A 13,869-nucleotide genomic window follows, 5' to 3' on the forward strand; every position below is an offset into this window, starting at 1 on the left:
AATTGTGGTCACCCACTTATTAAAAAACATAATTAAAAATCTAAAACCATGGTGTTAAAGTTAAGATAAGATCTCTACTAATAAATTCAACATATTTATTTTAGTATTTTTAAAAAAAAACATAATCAAAGTACTTCTAATATAAAATAAATATTTGTAAAAAAAACAAGAGTATTCCCGTATACTTTATGAAGTTAAAATAGTACCAATTCGCTTATTTCAATTTTACATATCTAGTGCAGTTTATATTAACTAATTTCAACCTTATATTTCTAGTGCAATTCAGATTAACTTATTTTAACCTTATATATTTAGTACAATTAGATTATTTATTTTTAGTGTTTTTAAATCTTATGTAGTTTTTTTTAAAGGAGTTTGAAAAGATTATAAAGGGGTAAAACTTATTCGCATCGAGTGTGTACATCAATTCATGTCATGTGTTTAAATATGTTCATTTTACTTAACTTTAATTAATTAGCATAACATGCATTTTATTTTATTAAATCGCATAAAAATGAAAATTGAAATAGTTTGATACAAGCACAAGGTGCAGATAAGTTTTTGCCCATTGATTTTCAGCACCGACTTTTAGCTAAAGAAGTTAAAATAAGTCAAAAATAGGACATCATCTATTTTTGACTTTTAACATTCGACTTATAAATTATTTTTTATAAGCTCATTCAAGGGCCTTAATATATGTTTATTGTGCAATTTACATCATATTCTATTTTTTCCTACATGTGTGATTTGCACCCTAACTTCTTCTCTTTTTTTTTTTTGTCATAACCAAACTATCAATCACCTAACTTTGTTTAGCTAAGAGAATTTGCTTAGCCACAGAGAAAATATCGAAAGCTCCTTTCCTCATCTATAGTTGCTCAAAATGGATCGATAACTTTATAATTCTTTATTGTTTTACAAAAAATTACAAATCATCATAAAAATAAAATAAAAAAGGTAGGATAAAGTGAAAATCACAAATTAAAACACACATTAAGGGTGTGCAAAACGTCATATTCTCTAGCATTATTTAGAGTACTAGTCAAACAAATTTCATTTCTCGTATATTTATTATATGAATAGTTTTTTTTATTCGTTCCTAAGAGATTTTTATGTTGCCTTATTACTGATTCGAACTAACAATCTTGGAATTAAAGGCGCAAAATATTTATCACTTAAGCAACTCTCTCGCATTAATTTAAGAAAATTGATGTGCCTTTTATTTATTTTTCAAACTCGAAAGCGGCAACTCTTGAAGGTATGAACAAGTTGAAGATGTAGGGCTCAACACAAAATGCCAGTTTCATCACACGAGACTCTCGTGACAAAAGGATGTTAATAATCATTGAATTCATAATACTTATGTTTATACATTATATAGTAAAGTAATTATAATAATTATAATAATAACTCACTTTTCAAACTCCTGTAATACTTGAGATCTACTAATTTACTTAGTTGATTAATTGAATGTTAATGTGATCAAAGTTAACCTAGGGAAGTTGTTACTTTTGGGCACTTTGAAGGCCTTTTAATAATGGGTAACAACTCTTTCATTAATCAAAGAAGTTATGGGTTTTTGAGTCTTTTTGGTACGGAGTCGTCTTTGTTTGGAGCGGTTTATCTCTTCAAGTGAGGCTTTCCAGCGCGAATTTAAATTTTAGTTATGTTCTAATGTGCATATCAAACGAATGAAAACCCCAAAGAAAATAGTTAGAACTCATTCGGTAATGGAGTATTATTCTTTTTTTTTTTCATAATATTTTCTTACTTTATATTTTAAATTAGTATTTCATTATAAAAAAAATTCAAATTCCGTTCATTTTCAAAAATTGAAAATGATTTATATCTTATTTTCCAACTCTATCTTCAATTCAAGTTCAAAAAGTGCTCCATTGTCTCTTTTTGCAAATATCACCGAACATAACACATCTTCACTCTTACCTCATAAATTTAAGAAAACGGTAAAAGGAAAAATATTTAAAACTTATTATCAAAATCCTGCTAAAGAATAAATGCTTTTTAATAACACATAGTATATATAGAGTATATACACCATTAAAGAATAATATCTTTTTACACATGGAGAATAAATTGACTTATTAGTTGTTATCACTATTTTGAAAAAAAATATTATATATATCCAAAGGATGCTGATAAAAAATATTATTATAAATATTATATTATTATTATTATTTATTATTATTATTATTGTTATTTTTTTATTATTATTATTATTGTTGTTATTGTTATTTTATTTATTATTATTATTATTATCCAAACACATAACTTCTTATTTTAAAAATAAGTTTCAACACTTACAAAATATTTTTTAAAAGTTACTTTTTTTAATCTCATCCAAAACGGGCTCGAAGTCCAGTTTGTTCTTTGAAGTAATGCATTACAACTATACTCCATATTTTAAAAGGAGTATATATATTATCTACATCATGTAAGTAATTTTTACATCAAAAAATCACGTTATAAATTCCACTTGTTAATGAGACTTATTATACATATATTCTTTGATTTATTACATAAGTTTAAAATATTTATGTTGACGATGTATATAAATTAAATCAAAAAGAGAAACAAGATAAAACAAAAATGACTAGCTACTTCAAATAAGAGTACAATTAAGAGACACAAAGAAATTACCAAAGGTCAAATCATATTTCATTTCCTTAGACATTATAACTGGCAATTAAAAGGGTTTATTGATGGAATTAGAATCCAAAATACAACTACTACTATATCCTAGCTTCCAATGTGTCCTCGATACTCATATCGAAGCCAGATTAAATCCGGATTCACACTCACTTATCTATCAACCTCTAAATATTACTAGTAGAAAAGTTGGTTATAAGAATAATCAACTACATTGAGAAGGAATTTGTGGTCCATTAAATTTCATATTTGCATTTTCACAAGTTGCAGATGTACTCTGTTGGCCATCCAAAGTTAATTGCAAACCCCTTAGCTCAATCCCTTGACATGGTACACTTTTGCTACAATCAAACACTACTGCCTCTTTTGATGCTGAAGTTCCTTTTACATTTATGAATTTTACATCTGAAATCTGCACTTGTGATTCGCCCTGTATACAAATATATATAATTAATATACAAACAAAAAAAAATGCATTTTACCAGCAATAAATGTTCAAATGCTTAGGTTTTTAACCACTAGCTATCTATACATTTGATAAAGTATATTTTTAAATCTTTCTATAACAAAGTCGTTTTGTATTTTATTTTGATGAAGTGAAACAAAAAGGAGAGTTCATTTTGGGCAAAGTTTTCATTTTTATCTATTTAGGAATGTGATGCTCAAAAAAGTGTTCATTTTGGGGTCTGATTCGGATAAAATATATAATATAACATAACATAATATGAAAGTTATTTTTTTTTAAGAAAAAAAAACTTTGATTGTTATAGAATCTATATATAAAACTTGTTTGTTATTGAAAGTTCTAGTGATCACGTAGCAATATTTGACTAGACGATACAAAAGAGAGAAAAGAAATTATTTTTAAAGTTTATAATGTAAAACAAGTTGTAAATATCTATGTGGTAGTAGATCTTCTCAATAAGAATAAAATGATGAGTTAAATAAAATTTGAAAAATGAAAACGTGTCACATAAATTACGTACCTGACTTTTACAAGAAGAGTGAGGACAATAGTGTTGATCAATGATGATAGGATTTTCAACATAATTCACATTAATATCAACAAAAGTGACATTGAAAACTTTGCTAGGAGGTGAAGGTGCCCAACTCTTTATCCTTAGACCATTTTGAGTTTTCCCAATATTACAATTTGTCACAATAACTCCATTCACATCACCTTCATTTTGGTATTTTCCTAAACTTCCAATGCTAATGCCATGTCCAGGCCCACAATTAACCTCAGAAATATGAACATTAGAAGTACCAGGCCCAATTGAAACACAATCATCTCCTGTTGAAATATTTACTTTGTTAATAATTATATCGTTGGAGCCGCCTATATGAATCCCGTCAGTATTTGGGCTTTCGCCTGGCGCTATTATGGTCATGTTCTGAAAATGAACTCCTTGGCTTTTATTAATTTGGAAGTGGAAGAACTTGCTGTTGATTGATGTTATGCCTTGTAGAAAACCATTGCTTATGCTGTTGAATTTTATCGACTGTTTATAATATACAAGAAAATAAAATGTTATTAGTCCATGATACAATGTTATAAAAACCATTAGTTAATAGCAACTATACAAATGTTTTGATTGAAACATAAGGAAAAAAAAATTGTATTTCAATGAAAATTTGTTTACCACCCTACATTTTCTCATTGAAAATCATATATTATAGCATAAAATTTACATTGATTCACAACGGAAAATTTTTATGTTTCTAGTAATGACTATAATAGTAATTCCATTAGTTACATTTGAAATCTCTATTTAATTCCAATATTAAGATATTATAATTTTTTTATATAAAATATTACAACTCACTATCTTTTGGAAAATTTTGTCAAAAAAAATATGTACATAGTGAATAGGTAGTATATACTTAAATACATAATTATAAAAATATAGTATACATACTATATACACATATATACAGCATATACAATTAAAGTATATAGATAATGTATACTTCAGTCGTGTTGATAAACTAGACGGAGGAGGTTATATTTTTCTCCCTTTTTAATCTTTTTATTTGTGATTTTATTTTTTTATTTAGTACGCAAAATAAACAATTAGAAGGGAAGAAAATATTTAATATGCAATAAAAATATTATTTTTTTTACCGAAGGAGGATTTGGGCCGTTATCATTATACATGGACCATGCAGATGGGCCTTGACCATCTAACGAACCTTGTCCATTAATAGTCAGCCCATCAATATGTTCAAATAATATCCAATAATCATCTTTGACTTTCCCCAAAGGAGCTTTTAAAAGTCCGTTAATGTTAAAAAACATTGGGCCTTTGCATGGCCCATTAAATGTTAATGTATTCAACAAAAAAGTTCCTATTGGAATAAGGACTGTGCCTCCTCCATTGTTTTGACATGCTTGGCCCCATGCCTTCAAAAATGCCTACAAAGAAACAAAAAGACTTGAGAAATAACGATAACAATAATCGACGGATGTATAATATATGTATAATGAGTGTATATTCTATGTATATTAACAAGAAAAGGTAAAAAGTGAGGAGACATATACATTGAAAGAAGTTATTTATCTACGCAATGTAATTATTCACCAAAAATGAATCGATAACTATTTTGTGGACAATGGTAATTTTACCACTCTATACATTATTAGTATATTGTAACATGTTATAGCAGTTTGTCTGTCATATTTTTCTAGATTACTAATTTCGACGATTGCGATTTTACCTGACTACTATCAGTCTTCCCATTAGGACTAGCACCAAAATCTTGAACATTAAACACTGAACCATTACCATGAACTTGAGAAACCTTAATGATTATCAAGAAAATGACAAACAAAGAAAGGAAATGAAAGAAAAAATGGGAAGAAGTCATTTTTTGTATTGTTTGATTTTGTGTTTTCTTTCAAGACTTGTGGAAGATGATAATTTTTAAGTTGAGTTCTTACAAATGATTTATTTGAAGTATTTATTTAGTGAAATTTTTATAGTCGAAAATGGAAACAAAACAAATTAAATCCCAATTTTAACGTGAGGATCAATCGAATTATAATGAGGTATCTCACTTTCCATTTTATAATATGTAATTAAGTTATATGGATCAACTTAACGATTTTTACGTTATACTTTACTTAGTTTAACAAGTAATAATATGTTAATTGTACCATTTTAAGTAGTCATTATTTAATACTTAATTATATAGTTTTACCTATAATTACCTCAAAGGTAACTTAATTGTATGAATATATTTTCCATATTACCTTGATCGATATTAATCAATATCTAGTTTAGTAGTATTTTCAATGCATAATATTAGTTATAAATCTTTTTTAAGTATTATATGGTGTAAAACTAAACATAGCACCTCATGGTATTAGAATTACCATGTTTTTTATTTAGTAATAGATGAATAAATATGATTAAAGACAGAATTATGCTTGAATACATTAAATTAAACACCGGATAAGAAATAATTTAAGTATAATTAATCTCATCATAAATAATATTAAAATTACCAGTTTCAATATGACAAATTTAATATTTTTCTTACACACTATATCAATCGAGTTGCTTTACTAAATTAGGTAAAATAATGTATGGTATAAATAGTTCTTTATATTATATCAATCCTAAATCATTTTTTTTAATCACAATAATATTACTCTAAATAACATGTTGATATTTTTATACCATATAATTGATTTTTATCATCACAAAATTGCTTAACGTATATTCTATTATTTATAGGAAATATGGAGTATATAACTTCCAATAAACTAAAAGTATTGTATAGTGTTGAACTATATGATAGAGATTGCTTTACCTTTTCTTCTTCTTTTAAAAATCTTTAATGGGAATCGTATAATCGATTAAATCAGTTTTCTAAAATAATAAATAGACAAAAAATTAATTTGCAAAACATTACGCCAAGACTCAAGGGTAATTGCGTTAAATCGAACCGCAATCCAAATTAAATCGGTTAAAGAATTGATATTTTATGGTGTGATTTTGATTTTATTTTTTAAAAACCATAAAAAAAAATTATATATAAATATATCAATTATTATGTTATTTTATTAAAAATTTTAATTAACTTACCCTTTTTTTAAAAAAATTGCTGCGTCTTTTTTCAAATACTTCTTTAGTATTTAGAATTGACAACATATAAATTGCACTCCCTCTAATGAGAGAGGCAATAGTGTTTTTTTTTAAAAAAAAAAAATTGAAGAAACAATTGTAAATACATGAATAATTATAAAAATTAAAAAATTGAACATTCACTATTGAAGAAACAATTGTAAATACATGAATAATTATAAAAATTAAAAAATTGAACATTCACTATTGAAGTTCACTCAATTTGACATTTCGTATTCAAAATTATTGTCACATAAATAAATATAAAGTAATATAAGAGGGAGTTTGCACTCAATTGATACAATTTCATTACCAAAATATGATCAAAACATACTTTAATCACCGATTCGTAATACAACTTTAACAACAACAACAATAATTAACAACATACTCAGTATAGGTCATCTCCACTGACTCTCACAATTGAAATTCAAAAAAATAAAGAATATACGAGAATCTTAACAAAAAAAATATATATCATTCACACTATTCATGTTTGCACAAGTAGAATGAATCCACCCCCAATGTTACACATTTGAAGTATTGTCTTGCAGTTTGAATTCATGAGTTGAAGAAAGAGGTGCACCAGGTGGTGGGGTGGGTACCCCAAAGACTTGGGGATTGGTTTTGATATCTTGTCTACCTTTAGCTCTTCCAAAGAAAAAACATCCAAATCCAATAAGAATTGTGAAAAGTATAAATGGAAGAGAAATAACAACCACCATACCCATATCTCTTATTATCCTAATTTCTTTGCTTTGCTATGCTTTTAATAAATAAATGGAGTATGTAGAGAATATTGTTTTTTATAGGTGGGATTGTAACGTTAGGCATAACGTTCTACTTTTCTAACGGCTACTTTTTTCTTTAGTTTTTTTTTTAAAAAAACATGGAATATATGTTTGATTGGTGGGTCAAGGGTAGGGATGGAAATGAGGTGGCGCGGACGCGGGATGGGGTGAGTTTAAGGTTGAGTGGGGTGGGAGGGACGCGGAGTGGTTTTTTTAAAAAAAAATAATGTAGGGCGGAATGGGATGGGTTGCAGGTTAGGGTATGTGTGTTTTTACGTGAGTTCGTATTTTATTTTAACTCTGTACATGTTATTATTGTGATAGAGCATTATTTCTTAAGATGATTTCTTTAAAGCTATAGTAAATGAAAATGGTTTAATAAAAAATAATTCAATCTTTTACATGTTTCTAATTGACCTCTAAAAATAAATCTCTAAGTCATTGTCCTTTAAATTAATACAATTTAATTAAAAAATGAATTCATTTTTAGTATCAAACTTAACTAGAAAAAAATATTTAAAAAATTATGGGGGCCGCTCTATGCGGTCAGGTTGGGACGGGTTGAAACGAAAAAGATTGTTATGTGCGGTGAAGCGGGTTGAAAATGAAAAAATTGTTAGGTGGGGTGAGGCATGGCGGGGTAGGTTGAAAATGAAAAAAAGTTGTTATGTGGATGAAGTAAATAAAAAATTTTGCGGGTTAAGCTAAACTGGTCCCGTATAACCATCCCTAGTTAAGGGTCTCATTCAGTAGTCATTTGAGAGGATGTATAGGAACAATATTAAATAGAATGTATTAATAATATTCGTATTAATATATACAAATTATTTTTTATTCATTATTTAGTTTTACATATTAAAATAGACGACATTTCATAATTTGTGACTGCTTGAGCAGACTAGTCTACGCTCAGAGCAATATTCTGAACTTGTCTCGATACTGACAGTTCACGGGATAGCACAGAAAGAAAGGAAAAGAAGTAATTTCAAAGAAATATTTGTTTAAAACCTTTCACAACCATTGCGAAAAAGATGTAAAAAATATTTTGAGGGTCAATTGACTTTTTAATCATGCTAATGCATTAAATCCCTCTTGTATTACTAATATAATTTGTCTTTTACCATTATCCTGTATTAGTTTTACGAATTTCTAAAATTCCTCATTTTCACGCATCAGATTAATAAATCAGCGCTTTAAATTAATATATCTCACGCATCAGATTAGTGTATCACGTATAAAATGTACATTAGATTAGTGTATCATCTATAAAATATAATATATCTTACTTAACGATTAATGTATCTCGCACATCAAATTAATATATCCGCGCTTATATTATTGTATGAGTTTGAGAAATTTTTATAATTATAAACTTATAAGTAACAAATTGTAATTTTACCTTAAAAGTATGTGATTTTTGTCCTTTGTCCAAAAAAATTTATACCCGACAAAGTATCGTTTATACACAAAACTAATGTATACCTTATTTCTTATAATTCATTATTTATTCATGTTATGTTGAGGTTCATTTGGCCATCAATATATATTACTTTTTTCGAAATTAAATTTCAAAAATCATGTTTAGCTATAAAATTTCGAAAAATATCATAATTTGTAATTATGACTAAACACAACTTCCTGCATCTTAATTCTTTTCAAATTTCATGAGGCAGAAATGTCTTGAAAAAAAAAAAGCAGTATGTATATATAAAGAAATGAAACTTGAGAGTTTTGAACTGCACTAGCCATTATTATTTGAAACATTTTTTGAATTTGGAACAGGCAAGCAGACCTTACTACTAGTAAAATACTTGTTCAATGTAGCTGCTTATTTAAAAGGCGAAAATTCATACTAGAAACCAACTAAACAGACGATCATAAAAAATAAAAAAAAAATAAAAAAGTCATAGAAATTCTACTATTCTTCGGAATCAATTTGCTTCAGGAGTCTCTTGTTCAGCTTTCTCTTGCTCAGCTTCCTGCACTTCCTTCTCTGTCTTCCTTCCTTTCTTCGATTTATAGTACACACTCATGAACGTTCCGATAGCTTTGTACTTCCTTCTGCATTGCTCGTACAGACCGTTATCAAACATCCTCCAGAAATTCTTCTCTGTCAGCTCAGTCACCGCGTATTGAGCCTGAAATCCATGGTTCTCTATCAACCAAAGCTCAAGTTGTCGGCATTTCTCTGAACCATCAAACGGCTCACCCCTCAGGACTGCTCCCGGAACATAGTACACACCAACATCAGTATACATTTGTGCATATTCGGTGTCACCCTGCCTTTTGTGTTTCTCGAATCCTGGTTCAGGGTAGATCATTGGTCTCACTGGCAGCTTGTAAATTCTGTGTGGGCACAGCCAAATTGGATATACCTAAACAAATACAATTCGTATGTACCAAAATGTGCTTTAGTTAAAGGAATTGCCAAAAACCAAAAAAACCGGACTAAAAGACGAACAAATTTTTACCTCCATCTCGCGATGAACCCACTCGAGACAATCACCGACCTTGTAAAGAGGAACAAGGAGATCTTGAATGACATGATGGTCATGGTAATAGTTTCTAATAGCCTCACTTTGTGTGGCTTTGAGCAGAGCAATCTTTGGTGGCATGAGCCATCCTAAGAGGAACCTAAACCAGAACTGATCACCGAATGGAAGAATTAGTTTACCTTCCCAATACAACGATCTCGTGTGTCTGTGGTAGTAGTCCCTAGTTGGAATGTACTCAACAAATTCCCCTCTTTTTAGTGCGGTTTGAGCGTGTTGGTAAAACCATGGTTTGAACCACCAACCGTAATTGTTGATTACATTACCCCTTCGTTTGGCTTCATTCCTCGAAGCATACATACCGGTCATCATAACCCCTTCGGTTGGACCATAAATCATGCCTTCTACCATCTCAGGAACTTTAGAAGGATTGTCCTGATCTCCATCTTTAGGTGCAAAAGAATCCGCGTAAGCCTGAGCAAGCTCTTTAAGATTACCCCTTACAGGTTTGTAGGTAAGTTTCACGTATTGATCAACTGGTATAAGCTTGATTTCAGCTGAAACAAGAAGCCCCAATGTTCCTTGAGACCACGGAATAGCGTAGAAAAGATCAGAATATTCGTTGTCCTTTGTAGCTCTAACAACCTTTCCATCAGCTAGAACAACCTCAAGTGCTACAACAGTGTCAGAGAACAACCCAAATATGTGAGAACTTCCTTCAACCCCGAACCCATTGATCAAACCACCAACGGTAAGATCATCGAGCTCAGCGAGAACTGCAAGGGAAAGATTCATTGGGATAGTGACCCTTGACATTTGGCCCATATTGACTAGAGGCTCAACTTTAGCAACCATCCGCTCCGTGTCAATATCAAGTATATTTCTAAACTTTGAAAGATCAACTTCAAAATGACGAGCACGTTTATAGTCGACATTTCTCATTCCAACAACCACCCAAGGAGGTCTGGCTGTGCATACAAGACCATCCTTTTCTGCATTCCTCTGGCCAAGACGCTTCACAACCTCTTTAACATTCTCATCGTGTTCCATCTGGCGTTGCTTGTAAGATTTCCTCTCGGATTTCACATCCCCTAGATATATCGAGAAGTAATACAAGAACGAGAATGGAAGGACAAAAAAGATGACAATGATCCATCGGAACGAAAGAAGGAAGTCCACCAACTGGATCTTCCTCTTAGGGTAAGCAGTGGCCACGGGGGCCTTAGCATCCGACATCTTGAAAACTTGAGGACAAACAACTGTTACAACGACGAATCCAAGTTAAGAACCACAGCCAAGAAATGTACTACTTATCATCAATCACATACCAATTGAGCACTACTTAACAAACTTTAAGGCACAAATAGCATCAATATGAAACCTCTCCCAAAAACATAATGCTATTGACAGTCAGATTAACAACAACAGCATCCCGCGAAAAACGCCAAGTTCAGTACAATCTTGAAACTAAAAGTTGAAATTTATGCACCATGGCCATTTTCTTGTTACTAATTATCATTGTAAAATCAACTGATGTAAAGGTAAAATAGACTAAATATGGAGTTGAATATCTGAATGGTCACTCAACTTATACTAATTAATCGTTAAACATCACTAATCTAAGTTGTCTTCCAAAAATCATCTAAACTTTTTGACAAATTTACCTCCATATTCACAAAAAAAAACATAGAAATATTCAGAAAAAAAAAAAAACTCAAGAGAAATAATCCATTCCGCTTTCTCAATAATTTATTCAAATTTAGGGAAGAACAGTAGTAAACGAAAACAGAGCAAGTTCAAACCTAACTTATGTCAAAAATATCCAAGCTTTAAATATTTATAATTTGACTATATATACAACATAATTTTTCAACTAATAACATTTTTCTTTGATATGCAAAACTAACAAAATTACTAGTATATGCTTCTATTGGAGCATTACCAAAAAATAAGATTATGCTCTTTCACTTCAAAATTATCAACTGATTCCGCAACAATATAATTTGTTCTTTACAGAAAATTATTTTCAACACATTGGTTTATAAAACTAACTTCAAAAAAAAAAATTAAACCCAAAAACTTCAGCATGCGTGAAACATGACTCATGAGCAACAAAATAATTTGTTCTACTCTAACTATGTCATGCATTGTACAAAAAGAAAAGCATAATTAACTACCGAATTCTTAACACTAATTATGATTTTTCATGCATAAATAGCTATAAAATTAGCTTAAATTTAACAAAATAATAATCATAGTGAGAAAAAATTGAGAAGAGATGAAAAATGAGTACCTAATAATTGGATTGCAGAGTTTACTCCCCAAAATGAGAGATGGTTTAGTTAAAGATGATAGTGTGCTTTATAGAGAACTTACAACAATAGGGGTATTTACGGAAAAACATGTTATTTGGTTGGTAGGCAGAGGACATCGATAAAATCGTAAAAAGCTAAGTATTAAATACACTTTTAAATTATATGTAAAAATTATTAAAAATAATATTTTTACTTTATTAATTATAATTTAAATAGTACATCTTGAATCTTATAACATAATTTAAAAACTTGCTAAATTTATGAATATTTTCAATATTTCTCCGTCTTATATGAATTATATATATTTAAATGATGAAATGAATATAAAAAAATCCAAAATCATTTTGTAAGTGTGATTTATATCTTTAGCCCACCATTTAGCCTACCAATCAAACGCCCCCACTACTTAACTAAAATTGTTAGAAAGAGTACAAAAGTATCACTTTTGAAGAGTCGTTAATTATTCTTTATATATCGTTAAATGGCATTATACTAATAATAATCATTTGAAATTTACATGATTATTAAAGTGAGGTACTATTTAGATTTTATTTTTGAAGAAAAGTATGACAAAGAATTAGTTTTAATAATTTTGATATAACAAAGAAGCAATATTTTTGTTAATTAAACTAAACACTAAAGAAGCAATCCTATATATAATTGACGAATATTATTTAAATATTATTTTTTTAGATACTCATATTTAAAACACTTAGTATTATTTATTTTACTTATATATAATATATTTTTCATAAAATATTATTCACTATAGTTTTATATGTGTAGTATAAAGAGATAATTTTACGGATGATTTAACATTATAACGGGTATTATTATTCTTATAAGTAACATATTATTACAGAAACAATTAAAATAAACATGAAAAAATGGTTTTGCATCAATTAGGATCAAATCGTGATGATAAAATACTGTTACCATAATAATTACTCATTAAGTGAGGTTTAGTTTTAAAATATTCAAAATAATTATAGATGCTACTTAATATTAAAAAGATATTTTTATCTTAATAAGTTAAATTAGAAAACTAAATATAAAACTTCATTTTTAATATATTGGAAAATAAAAAATAGGGAAAAAGACAAAGTAACTTATCGTCCGCTGACAACCACGTGACCCCTTTGGCCCGCTTTCCAAGTGCATTATTTTGGTGAAACAATAAATGATTTGTCTGCCACAAAAAATTATATAATAGTATCTTTCCGAAAGTTAATTTGGACAATTTTTAAAATTAGAATACATTAATTTTATATTTTAAATAAAAAATTAAAAATTTAAAAAATTATATAATTAGTGTTATACATTATGATTTTATTTCATATTGATATGATAAATAATTTATCATAAAATAATTTTTATAATTTGCATTTTAGAAAAAATAACTATAAGAATTATGAGTAATCAGATAGGATATCGTAAACGTAGAATCTATTGAGTGCAAATGATGAGCTGAGAG

The 13,869-nt window shown here is 28.7% G+C and overlaps 2 protein-coding genes across 2 annotated transcripts; both read right to left on the reverse strand.

Moving 5' to 3' along the window:
- Nucleotides 1–2,773: 2,773 nt before the first annotated feature.
- LOC101266692 (exopolygalacturonase-like) lies at nucleotides 2,774–5,535 on the reverse strand. Its single transcript, XM_069294369.1, has 4 exons — nucleotides 5,386–5,535; nucleotides 4,793–5,083; nucleotides 3,654–4,169; nucleotides 2,774–3,097 (listed from the first exon to the last, which is right to left on the reverse strand). Exons 1-4 carry the CDS (start codon nucleotides 5,533–5,535, stop codon nucleotides 2,873–2,875), a joined length of 1,182 nt encoding a protein of 393 aa, XP_069150470.1. The 3' UTR covers nucleotides 2,774–2,872.
- A 3,786-nt stretch (nucleotides 5,536–9,321) lies between these two features.
- LOC101244831 (sterol side chain reductase 2) lies at nucleotides 9,322–12,398 on the reverse strand. Its single transcript, NM_001319322.2, is given in 3 exon segments — nucleotides 9,322–9,963; nucleotides 10,060–11,339; nucleotides 12,374–12,398. Coding segments are annotated over 2 exon segments (1,701 nt in total). The 5' UTR covers nucleotides 11,317–11,339; nucleotides 12,374–12,398; the 3' UTR covers nucleotides 9,322–9,519.
- Between the last annotated feature and the right edge of the window lie 1,471 nt (nucleotides 12,399–13,869).

The sequence above is a fragment of the Solanum lycopersicum genome, chromosome 2 (genome assembly GCF_036512215.1).
Source record: "Solanum lycopersicum chromosome 2, SLM_r2.1".
NCBI classification, from domain to species: Eukaryota; Viridiplantae; Streptophyta; class Magnoliopsida; order Solanales; family Solanaceae; genus Solanum; species Solanum lycopersicum.